Source organism: Pan troglodytes, chromosome 14, assembly GCF_028858775.2.
Source record: "Pan troglodytes isolate AG18354 chromosome 14, NHGRI_mPanTro3-v2.0_pri, whole genome shotgun sequence".
Classification (NCBI taxonomy): Eukaryota; Metazoa; Chordata; class Mammalia; order Primates; family Hominidae; genus Pan; species Pan troglodytes.
Genome location: NC_072412.2, coordinates 31328038 through 31341123, shown reverse-complemented (window position 1 = coordinate 31341123; position 13086 = coordinate 31328038). Strand labels below are relative to the sequence as shown.

The 13086-nt window shown below is 37.3% G+C and overlaps 1 protein-coding gene across 6 annotated transcripts in view; it reads right to left on the bottom strand.

The window, feature by feature from the left end:
- Nucleotides 1-13086, bottom strand: part of FRY (FRY microtubule binding protein) — a 449258-nt gene that overhangs the window by 108342 nt on the left and 327830 nt on the right. For 4 of the 6 annotated variants that reach the window (XM_054664864.2, XM_003314107.6, XM_054664862.2 and 1 more), the window contains exons 20-28: nucleotides 12802-12888; nucleotides 10010-10269; nucleotides 9413-9602; nucleotides 8645-8769; nucleotides 5411-5468; nucleotides 3759-3850; nucleotides 3301-3473; nucleotides 2031-2191; nucleotides 795-905 (exon numbers count right to left, since the gene is read on the bottom strand). In XM_054664864.2, coding sequence (XP_054520839.2) covers nucleotides 795-905; nucleotides 2031-2191; nucleotides 3301-3473; nucleotides 3759-3850; nucleotides 5411-5468; nucleotides 8645-8769; nucleotides 9413-9602; nucleotides 10010-10269; nucleotides 12802-12888 — 1257 coding nt within the window. The remainder of the gene's footprint in view (nucleotides 1-794; nucleotides 906-2030; nucleotides 2192-3300; nucleotides 3474-3758; nucleotides 3851-5410; nucleotides 5469-8644; nucleotides 8770-9412; nucleotides 9603-10009; nucleotides 10270-12801; nucleotides 12889-13086) is intronic. The other 2 variants (XM_063792435.1, XM_063792434.1) reach the window with 1 other exon arrangement.

Below are 13086 nucleotides of genomic sequence, written 5' to 3'. Positions count from 1 at the left end.
TTTTGCAAGAGTTTTGATGGGAAATCATTAGGCATCCATCTTACAGTTCTGATTTGGCTCCTTCTGACTTCTTTTGGTTTCCTAATCTTAAAAAAATCTCTAAAAGTCACCGAATTTTCTTCAGGTAATAATGTAGAGAACGTGGCATTGACATGGTTAAGTTTCCAGGACTTAGGTCTGGGATGGATTCTTTAGGCATGGATTAAGCAAAGACTTCGAAAAATGTCTTAACCTTGATGGAGATTATTAAGAAATAAAGTTTATATTTAAAAAATTTTTATCTTTTAATTCTATTCTCCCACAAAACTTTTTGAAGTCCTCTTGTATATGTGTTTAAGGCTATGCATTTCATTCTAAGAAAGGCTTTACTTACAGCCCACAAGTTTAGGATATAGTACTTTCATTATTCTTCAGTTAAAAATATTTTCCAGTTTCCATAGTAATGTATTCTTCAACTCACTGGTTATCAGGAAGTATTTTTTAAAATTATCTTTTTGTTATTGAATTGAATACCAACTTAATGCTACTCTGATTAGAGAACATAGTCTCTATCATTTCACTAATGTGACCTTTGTTGAGATTTGCTTTATGACCCAGCTTATGGTCAGTTTTGATAAATGTTACTATCTTTTTTATCTTGATGTATCACAGCGTAAAGCGAACAACACATAAATCTATACTTGTATGGCTGATGTGTGAAGAGGTATTGTGAACGATGCTTATACATCTCAGTAACTCAACTGAGGCAGAACACAGAAGACATTTAAAAACAATGTATTTTTGCCTATACTTACTCGTAAATCTTGACAAGCCAGAATGTTGTCAAGCCATTTATATAGGTAGCCATCTGGGGAAAGGCCCACATTGTCAAAGACAGGGCCACAGCACAGTACTGCTGACATTGCCTGATGATAAAAACACAACAAGACATGGAAATGAAACTTGGAATGATCTAATGGTATCCAACTGACTTTATAAACCATAATTGTCAGAATTATAAATGATAAGGGCCCTCTAAAGACACTTATTTCCCCATGATTTTTAAAGCATTCTTTAGTAGCTTTAATAAAAAATACCAGATTCCAAATTTGGCTCTTTTCATAAGAATTAAAAACCCATAAGTTTACCTTTGTGGACATTTAATTTTATAATTATAACAACTCTTTATGATCAGAGTAAGTATTCAAAACCAAAAAACTATTTTGCAATATTTAAAATAAGCTTTCCTTCAATGTTTCAAGTGAATTCTGCTTATAAGATAAATATAGCTTTTCGAATTTTGCTTTTACGACAAATATTGGACTAACGTATTGAATTGAGACAGTATAAAATATATGAAAAGTATGAAAGTAAATAATTATAATCCTTAATCAAAGGTAAATAAAATGAAAAATAAAAACTTTAGTTCCTCTAAAGGGGTGGGTGGAGGGATAAATCAAGGGAAAGTAGGAGAAGAGGAGATCTTGAATAACTTTGCAATTGGCAGGTCCAACTGACTATCAGGGCCATAGTTTACATTAGCTCCACCGAGGCAAAGGTAATCTGAGAGTCAGCAACTTATGTTCTGTATGACAGAGCTGATATACAGTTAGTTTTCTGAAGGAAATTAGGCTGTAAAGGAGTCATGCTTCTGAAGATTTTGAATAGTCCTAGTTGGGGGGAAATTTATTTCTGGCAGTCTTCTAGGATAGAAGGAGATTAAAAAGGGAATGTTGCTCTGGGTAGATTTTGAACTTGAGGTGATGTCTATTTTTTTCTTTTTTAAGTTGAAAGTTAATTGACAAGACAGCTATATAATGGGTAAATGAGCAAAAAGATATGGTTCCCATACAGGAGAAATATGAGAAGAAAATGGGAGCTTAGAAAAGCTATGTATGTGTGTGTCCATGTGATTTTTTTGTATGTGTGCTTAGATTTTATTCTATGATATTGTATTATTTATTTTAAGCTTATTTTTAAGGCATGGTTATTAGTTTAACAAGAGAGACCATCCATCTGACTCAGTCATTCGTGAGTACAATGTCACCTACTTTTAATGCACAATACTGATATCTTGTAATCTGATGATTTCTGTCACTGTAACGATCCAGAGGAGTGAACATAATGCTGAAGGGTCCTGCCCACTGGCTAAATAAGATGAAGAGGTGGTGCCTCAGACTTTGCTGGGGGAAGAGAAATCTTCGGTGGTGAACTAGGGAGAAAAACACACTTAGAGGTTACAAGACTGGACATACTGTATATCGCTATTATATATATTTCTTACATTTTGAGGAAAGGAACCACTTCATTTTTTAACTACAGTTTTCTTTAGGCAATGAAACATGCACTTAAAAAGTCAAGCCACATTTTCTTTTCTAAGTGTGCACTCTTCCTGTCCTCACGTTGCAGCCGGCAGCACCTTGACTCAGAGTGGGAAAGAAAGATAAAAAATAGGACCTGCAGAGATTTTTTTCTAATCAATACCTGGGAAAACTGCAACACTTCCCACTCAGCTGCTGCTTATATATTAAATGTTTTTTGACTGCTGCCCATCTTTAAGAGAACTCGGAAATAGCATAGACTGTCTATTTCAAACACACATAGGTACTTCGCTTTAACTGAAGAGGTAAACTGAAATCTTAATTTAGGGTCGCTGAAGATGAGAAGGATTGGTAAGAAGGTTATTAACATCAAAATAGCGAAAAGTGGAAATATTAGTTGATAAGGGGCTTTTTGTAATAGTACCAAAAAATTTAATTAGAATAATTTTTATAGCAAACTAACCAGCTATTTTATTTTCTATGTTCTATTAGAATGGAGATGTTTCATACCCATTTGCTCTGTGAAAGATACTTTTCTCCATAATGTAATATTTAATCAAATGTAAAATATATTAAGCTTCATAGAATTACATTTAATGTGTTGGTAGGGTAGAGTCAGAGAGAAGAAATATTGCTGAAATTACCTGTTCACAGATTAGTACAGAGACAATGTGAAAAAAATGAAGCCTGTGTGAATGTTCCTTCTGAATTACTTCCTTCCTATGGAAATCACATCAGTTCATTTTCAGATGGAAACCAAAACAAAGAATAGAAATGACACACACAAAGCCAAATTTAATACTTATTATTCCCCTTCCAACTCTGTGCTGAGTAATGACAATCTGTTCTCATATATATGTCCTAGTATCTCGAAGTAAATAAACTTCACCATCCCAGACCTGCATAAAGGCCAGTAGGGTTAAAGACGAAAGCACCGTAATAAAGAACACGAATGGGCTTCCAAGCATGAATGGTAATTTCTTGTAACGGATCACCGTACCTGGAACACACTGAATCAAGTTGGCCACCATTGCACTAAAATGTGCCCGGATATCTTTAAGAATTTCAACTTCTTTGTCATTTTCAGCTTCTAGGAGCATGCGGGTCAAGTCCACGTATTCTAAGAACAAAGCTCCCAGGGCTAAAGTATCCCGCTCTAGGGCTCCATTTGTGCTGGAATAAAGGAAAATGAAATTTTTAGATGATCAGTCTTTATGTCAAAGTAATACAGGCTTCATGAAAACTAAGATTCACTGTCACAACTCACACACTAAAGTTGTTCCTAACCTATATGCAGTGTAAAGAAAATATGAAAAAAGAAAAAGCGAGTTTTTTGGATTTTTCTAAGTTAAGGGTATTATATTTAAAAACAAAGAAAAGACAAAAGAGAGAAACAGAAAGAAAACAAAAAGATCAGTCTGGTGAGAAGAAAGCAACTCGGTAGAATTCTGACCCTACCTGTCACTTATTACACCAGCGTCAGCCAAAAGTTCAAAAATTCGAAGTAGTTGTAGCCTTAACAAGTCTCGCCGTTCTCGGCGTTTCTTGTTCTGTGTAGAAAGAGGTAGTATCACTTACAGACACAGGCAAAACAATATTAACTTTGTTTTAGAAAATGGTATTAACAAAAGGCATAATCTATTTTCAATTTTCTAAGCATAAAAGTCAGCATACATTTTTCTTTCTTCCTAATCCTCAGAGGAAATGCTTGCTATCTACAGGCTGTAAGAAAAAAAACATCATAAGTGGGTCAGTAAATATTAGGTGGAAATGTTGAGAACCAACAAGCCTCATTTCCCAGATGCTCCCAGTGTCTGCTGAAAGGCAGAAGCATCTCAAATCAGTGAAAGGGGCAGGGGACATGAAATAATCCCAGTTCTGGTCATGGAAGTAACACTGTTTGTTCTTATTCACACTGCTGAATTTCTGTTATTTCTTTATTTTTACATTTTATTTATTTATTTTTGAGATAGGACTTCACCATGTCACCCAGGCTGGAGTGCAGTGGTGTGATCTTGGCTAACTATAACCTCGAACTCCTGGGCTCAAGTGATTCTTCTGCCTCAGCCTCTCGAGTAGCTGGGACTACAGGCATGCACCACCACACCTGGCTACTCTAGTAGCTGGGACTACAGGCATGCACCACCACACCTGGCTAATTTAAAACATTTTTGTAGACCTAGGTCTTGCTATGTGCCCAGCCTGGTCTCAAACTCTAGCCTCAAGTAATCCTTCTACATTGGCCTCCCAAAGTGCTGGGATTACAGGCATGAGCTACTGCACCTGACCTAATTTCTGCTATTTCTTGTATCATTGCTACTATATGAGAAGCCTTCTTTTCTAGGTTTTTTTTTTTTTTTTTTTTTTTTGAGACAGAGTCTTGCTCTGTCACCCAGGCTGGAGTGCAGTGGCATGATCTCGGCTCACTGCAACCTCCACCTCCCAGGTTCAAGTGATTCTCCAGCCTCAGCCTCCAGAGTAGCTGGGACTATAGGCGCGTGCCACCACGCCCAGCTAATTTTTGTGTTTTCAGTAGAGATGGGGTTTCACCATACTGGCCAGGATGGTCTCGATCTCTTGACCTCTTGATCTGCCCACTTTGGCCTCCCAAAATGCTGGGATTACAGGCGTGAGCCACCGCGCCTGGCCCTTTTCTAGTCTTATTATTATTTTTATCCTGGTACATTATAAGTTCATCCTTTTCAGAATTCACTTCAGGGAAGGTGATGCTAGGGAAAATGCCTCATATGCCAGATGAAACAAATTACATTCTTGGCCATTCAACTCCTTGTGAAAAAACAAGCAAACACACAAAAACCCAAAATTCAATTTTAACTCAAACCTCCTGCAAAAGAATGTAATAGTTGACAAACATGAGTATTTTAAGTTGTTTTGCATTTGTATGTTTAGGACATAAAATCTATAGAACCATTTGATACTAAATAATGAAAACTGAAAAATAATAAAAACAACAAAAGTTAAAATATAAAGATTCGTTTGTTAAAAGGTGTTAGGGGTTTGTATTCTTTAGGGGAAATCACTAGGTTTGATTTAAATTCAGATGATTGTCCAAAAAACCAAGCCTTAATTTTTTAAATTCAAATTCTTACCTCTGGTCTTCTTTCCAGAGCTTCTTTCATTAATGGATGAAGTTCTTCTACCAATTCTCTGTGGAGGAAAAAGGTCAAATTTGAAATTCATTGTTTTTGACACCAAACTTGTCACTAAATACTCTATATCCATTTAATCCCAAATCACTTGCTTTTTACACTTTGCTTCTAACATCACAATCTCCCTGATCTCTCCATTTCCCAATCACGTGCTAAGCTGGAAACAGGTATTGGCCTATACTTTGTATTACTGGTCTTAATTCCAGTGCTATGCATATAATTCTGGCTTAAAATCTATTTGTTGACTTGATTTTGATTTAATGTTCTGGAGATCTCTATGGCAAAAAACAAACAAACAAACAAAAAAACAAAACCCTATGTGAACAATTAAACAAACAATATTTTCCAAGTATTTGCTAAATTCAAGCACTTTACTGCAAGCTATGGAGCTCAAGATAAATAAAATTGAGCCCCTGTACACAAGAAATTTTCAGTCTAATTAGTGGAAAAGAGATGGGTGCAATTACCACAGTGCTGCATTTGGGATCTGTGCTCCGCAAACTGACTTATAGCTGACTTTAAAACAAAGCCTTTTTTGGATTTCAGAACTAAATTCCTTTATTTCCACTATACAATAAATAAAAAATTCTGTATGGCAAGTACTAAAATTGTGAGATTCCCATCAAAACCTTTTCTTTTATGTAGTAAAAATGTAAGTCTTGATCACAATATATATCTTTGTTCTGATTATCTCCAGTTCTCAACATTATACTTTCTAATCTAATTAGTTCTCTTCTTCAAGAAATAACTTCTGAATTGCTAGGTCAAAAAACAGACAAAAAGATAAGATGTAGCTTGTTGTCAGACTAGTATGTAGGTATTTTGTCTGTAGTATGCCCAAGTTTGAAAACCTTGTACTTTCTGGTAGGATATTTTGTTCTATTAAACATCACCAGCCAGGAAAATCCAAAGACAGGAAGATAAACTCTATGACATTCCATATCAAGAGACAGAAAGCCTGGGTTCTATTCCTGATTTCTCCAATGCAGACATTAGAATTTCTTCATCAGAGAAATGGGAATAACATCGATAGTTTCCTCCACTTTACAGCTACCATTTAACAAATATTTACATTGTGAATATTTACATTTAATATGCCTTCTCAATAAATTTATGAGATGGATTCTCTATACTAACATTTAAAAAATTAGACAGATACACTTATTTATTTTTATTTATTATGCCAATTTTACAGTTGAGAAAACTGAGGCCCAGAGACAGTAAGTTTTCTAGACTCATGAGGCTAGTTGGTTGCATAATCTTACCTGCCTCCAGAAATATTTAGAGGTCTATATATGCAAAACAATCTTAGATTCTTCAGGTAAGAATGTTGGGTAATTTCAGGGATTGTTATTGTTATCTCCTTGTATTTCTTTGCTTTTTTTTTTTTTTTTTTTTGGTGACGGAGTATCACTCAGTTGCCCAGGCTGGAGTGTACTGCAACCTCTGCCTCCCGGGTTCAAGCTATTCTCCTGCCTCAGCCTCCCGAGTAGCTGGGACTACAGGTGCACACCATCACGCCTGGCTAATTTTTGTACTTTAATAGAGACGGGATTTCACCATGTTGCCCAGGCTGGTCTTAAACTCCTGACCTCAGGTGATCCACCCACCTCAGCCTCCCAAAGTGCTGGGATTACAGGCATGAGCCACTGCACCCGTCCATCTCCTCGTATTTCTATATGATATTTTGTCTTAATTAATTAACCAATAACTAGTAAAACTCTGGTTAACTGGTAACCTACGCAGTCAGAACCCACAATTACTTCTTTTAAGAATAAAATCTGGGCTGGGCGTGGTGGCTCACGCCTGTAATCCTAGCACTTTGGGAGGCAGAGGTGGGCAGATCACGAGGTCAGGAGTTCGAGACCATCCTGGCCAATATGGTGAAACCCTGTCTCTACTAAAAATACAAAATATTAGCCAGGAGTGGTGGTGTGTGCCTGTAATCCCAGCTACTCAGGAGGCTGAGGCAGGAGAATTGCTTGAACCTGGAAGGCGGAGGTTGCAGTGAGCCAAGATCACGCCACTGAACTCCAGCTTGGGTGACAGAGCGAGACTCCATCTCAAAAAAACAAACAAACAAAAGAATAAAATCTGACTCTAACCATAAGTAACTTAGATCTTTTTCAATAGCCTCTAAAACATCTTATTAATCTTTATTTTTCAAGTAGGGTTTCTCATAAATGCTTGGAGGTTTCTCATTTCTATCTACATGGAAAATTTTGTTTGCGATTTTATTTGTCTTTATAGGGTTTTGTTGCTTATCTAAAGTCATCAGAGGCAAACCAAACTAACATTTTACAATGTTTCTTTCAAAGGCTTTGACAGTACTTCAGATGGAATGATTATTTGATTGCAAATGTGAATAAATAAGGAATCCAGAAAGCAGGTATATGGTTATATTAAGGCAAAGAAAGTGCCCTATAGAAAGATCAACGAAGCCGGGCATGGGGGCTCACGCCTGTAATCCCAGCACTTTGGGGGGCTGAGGCGGGTGGATCACTTGAGGTCAGAAGTTCGAGAACAGCCTCGTCAACATGGTGAAACCCCGTCTCTACTATAAATACAAACATTAGCTGGATGTGGTGGCACGGGTCTGTAGCCCCAGCTACTCAGGAGGCTGAGGCAGGAGAATCGCTTGAATCCAGGAGGGAGAGGTTGCAGTGAGCTGAGATTGCGCCACTGCACTCCAGCCTGCGTGACAGAGTGAGACTCTGTCTCAAGAAAAAAAAAAGAAAAAAAAAATAGAAAGATCAACCAATGGAACTGAACACATTGGAAAGGGTTTTATCAATGCTTAACCTTTGAGAATCTGTTGGGTAAATGGCTGATGAGCAGACTGTTATTATTTTGATGTGATAACCTCTGAACAGTCTGGCTAACTGGGATTGATACTGAACTATCTTCATTTTTAGTTGTCTAAAACAAAGCTTGCCAGTGAAATAAAATCTGAGAGGTAAAATCAAAGTTGCAATGACTAAAAGTGACAGGAGAGGCAGTTGCAAGGAATGCTTGTTACATGCACATCAACCAAGACGATGTAGTGGGAAGTCACACAAAGCCTATAAACTCTCCGGGCACACGCCAACACACAGACTCAAATCTCAGTTAATAAAGGAACTACAATAGCAGCAGCATGTATGAATTTAGAACAACTCATTAAGACTACTGTACCTGAAAACAAGGGAATTTGTTCTTCCAAATCCTAAAACTAAGGACTCTGTGATCTCAATGCTCTCTAGTCTCATCAAAGGCACCAACTGCTTTAACAGAACTCCCACCGATGGGGTGCCTATGGCCTGAAATAAGTTGAATACAAGTGAAAAAGAGGTAACATGGTAACTGATGGTTCCTTTAATCAAAGGATGATCCCATTATAACAGTTTCAAAGTACTGAACCACATCCCAAGGCACTGCCATCATTTCAGGAAACACACACACACACACACACACACACACACACACACACACAAATTTAATACAGCAAAATGAATGCAATTCTCACCTGGAACACAAATTCTAAAGAATTTTTTTTTATAACGGTCTTCTTTTTAAAACCATTTAAGTCTATAAAGCTATCTTTAACAAGATAATTTATTTAATCAAGGCATGATTTAAAGGTGAATACTCAGTGAGGAGTGAAAGAAATGTAGTGTGGTGTTGTAGGACACAAACCAAACCTCAGGGCACGAATAAATACAAGTCACTCTATGGTCTTAAGCAGGTTTCTCAACTTTTCTTTATCTTTGGTTCCCTACTTGTCAGGGAGGAGTAATAAATTATTCATATAAACACTCAATGGAATTTAGAAATGTGTAGGATGAAAATCTGATCCCATAATACTCCAGATGGCAGGCACAGTGCAATTTGCACTGTGAACTCTAGACAAACAAGCTAAAAAAAAACCTTACAGAATAATTCTTCTGAAGCATGTCATGTCACCTTGTTATCGTAGCTCACTGTACCATCAGGTGTGGTCGCCATTATTTCTGGAGTGGAAGCTCTTAAGTGTCCTGGGCTCATAATACTGGGTTTTGCAACTCCAAAACAAAGAATTAGGTAATTTCTCCACAAAGTAACATAGTTGTCTCCGCTGCCGGCAGTGCTGGTTTTCTTGGCATTAATTGGGCTACTAGAGATATGGAGTCGAAAACAAGAGTGAAACTAAGTTCTGGATTTTAAATATCACTTATTAAATAAAGATCATAGGAAGTACTCAAATAGAGTTGAACAACTGTAGATTAAGAATGTTATTCAAAGAGTATCTGCATTGGATGAAAAGTCAAACAGAAGAACTTTAAAGTATCTTTTACCATTAAAAGTCTGAAATTATAGACTTAGACAATCATACTGATTATTAAGGCAAAAAACCACTAGCTTTAGACAAAATTTTTTTAATGTTTTTACTCAATGTTAAGAATTCTCTAGTAGGAAGTTCAGAAATTGGGATGATAACATCCCAATCTCTTACACAAAATGAAAATTTAAGAGGGCAAATGGAAAAACAAGAGGGCAGAGGAAAACACAAGAATCCCTTACTTTGGGTCCACCAGAGGCATCACCGACTGGAGCCGAGTGAAGGCATAAGGCCAGGCATAGCTGAGGGCTGTGGGGCAGTGCTTGGGTAAGTTCTCCTGCCGGAGGAAGCTGAAGAGGCAGAGGACCCAGGGGTCTTTGACAGACTGTGCAAATATCCAGACATGGGAAGGGCTTTTCACATCATAATGGCTATTGACCAGGACTGCGTTCCATTCCACCAACCACTGCAGATCCACATTGTGGGTGAGTGGTAATGTTGCCTGTAGGTATAAGAGGTAGGTTGTAAGTTAAACCCGAACTGAAGTTATCCATCCTCATCAGGGCTCAGCCTGACTACTCATTCTTGCACAGTGCTTTTGCTGAGTGCACTGGGCTGGCTTTGAATCTGAAACACCAATCCTGCACCTACCACATTTGACCTTGGTGTGTGGTCATCAGTCTTCCTATGCTAGATGATAAGCAGCTTAAGTGCAAAATTTAAGAACCTGGGTCACATTTTGGCAGGTTTATTGCCACAGAGCACTGTGCATCAATACACAGAAGCTGTTCACTAATTATTTGTTGAATGAATATATGACAGTAAATTTAAACTGAAACATGGATTCAGTATTTTAAAATTCTGAAAAGTTATTCATCTCTGAGATTCACAAATGTGTTTTTATCATTGTAATTAACACGTTCTTAAAGCTATGATCTTCTCTATCTTTCCTTACACTGAAATATCTTCCCTTTGATTTAGAGAGATGGCTAAGCACAATCCCTTTTATGAAGGACATTCTACTGACAGTTTTTGAGATAAGATATCTACATATTCTTATTTATTTATTTATTGAGACAGAGTCTTGCTCTGTCACACAGACTGGAGTGCAGTGGTGTGATCTTGGCTCACTGCCACCTCCGCCTCCCAGGTTCAAGCGATTCTTGTACCTCAGCCTCCCCAGTAGCTGGGATTACAGGCAATCGCCACCACATCTCGCTAATTTTTGTATTATTTTTTAGAAGAAACAGGGTTTCACCATGTTGGTCAGGCTGGTCTCGAATTCCTGAACTCTAAAAGATCTGCCTTCTTTGGCCTCCCAAAGTGCTGGGATTATAGTCGTGAACCACCACACCTTGCCAAGATACCCACATATTCTTGCCCTATGATAGCAAGCAAAAATAAAAATCTCTTGAAATCTCTTGAAAGATAAATATCTATATTAGTAAGTTCTTATATTCCATTTTGTTCTCTTTTAAGTCTAGATACCAAAGTTCAGGGGACATCAATTTTCAAATAATCTAGCTATTGTGCCAAGAGAAGACACTGCCTTTATGTTTGTTAGGCATGTAAAATGATGAATTAACTGTTGGGTTTATGAGTTCCCATGGGTAAGAGTGTTATAATTGTGGCCTCAATGGTCAATAGGCTGTAAGGGGCAGAGTTGGAGCTACAGAGCCTGAGAGATGAGATGGCAACATAGGCTCTGCCCAAAGCCTGTGACCTGAGAAAAGTACTGAACATCCCAGAATCTCTGTGTATTGAATTTATGACTTGGGAATTATAATGCTGATCTCACCAAATCTTTCAGTGAATTACATGAAGTAACAGCTGTAAAAACACCTGGCACAAAGCAGTCACTGCTTCTCCCATTACTCTCTCCCCATTTCTGTACATCTTCCTAACTGCAGTATTGCTGAGCTGGTTACCCAGGTTAAGATTTTGATTTTGGTACACACAGAACAAAAGCACACGAACAAAATATAAAGTGTTATCTGTAGGCAAGTAGGATACATACATTAAACAAAGCTTAGTATTCCATTCCATGTCAAAACAATTTGAAATTCTAAAAGAAGTAGGACTATTTCACTATTACTGTTAAGGTCTGCACTACCTGGCTTATAGTTTTAGTGTATTATTATTATGATCATAAGCAAGAACAGGGCCACTAAAAATAGGAATCTGTTTTCAATCAACTTAGAAAAGGCCATGAAGAGCTCTGAAATGTCTTCAAGTTTTGTATACATTTATAATTATCTGACAAGTATCTGCACATCAGGCATCAGCAACATCAGTAACATGGATTCTGCAAGGAGTCTCAGCTCTGCCCTGCCTCCCTTCAGCTATTTAGCCCAAATTAATCCAGGTCCTGTTATTATACTTTTATTTTTTAAAAGTCAGATAACTAAAATCAGTTTAAATTTCCCTTCTACACTTGTTCAGGAAATTGAAAGTTGCCAATGTGCTTTTAAAAAGGAAGAATGTATTTGTGTAGCAGATAAAGCTCTCCTAGGTTCAGAGTCCAAACCTGGGGAGGAGAGTTCGAGAGCCCAGACTTGACCCTGGGCTCTAAAACTCTCCTTTTGTGTGACTGTGGACTTACCCCTTAACATTTTTGAGTTTCAGTAACTGTGAGAATCAAATCGAATAATAAATGTGAAAGCACTCTGTAAACTATAAAGTACCACATAAATAGAAGTTACATATTAAGTACAATGTTAAGTGTTACATATAGTATTAAGTGATAAGTACAATGAAAAAGGCAAAGTAATTTTCCTTAAGAATCCTGAGCAATTCTTAAAACTGTTGTTTAAAAATATTATCTATATTCCTAAGATCCAGATTTTGTGTGAAATTTATCTGAATGTCTCTTAAATTAACATCTGAAAAACTAGTCTTATCTTCATAAGTACCTTTGGGTCAGTTTATTAATCTGACATAAACACCCAAATTATTCCACATAATTTTTCACTGACTATTTTAGATAGGTCCAGAGCTTTTAAGAGCCATTAATTGGAATCAAATGTGTACTTACTGAATCCGAAACTGCTACATGAATAAAACTTTCTAGAATGGAAGAACTTAGCTGATCCATGACATCAATCATCGGCCTGTCGTCATCCTGTACAAAGGGGAGGCGATTACTCTCTATGGGAAAATGAATCCTCCTCACCCACCCCACCGCCTTCGTCTGATACATGAAGCAGAACAGCTTGTGAGATAGCGATAAGGGTTTTCTCACAGAAAAGTGAGTGCCCAGAGGGTGGAAGGCAGTGAGTAAAACTCCTGTGTTTCTGAGCTTCATCTTTCAAGTTTTAGT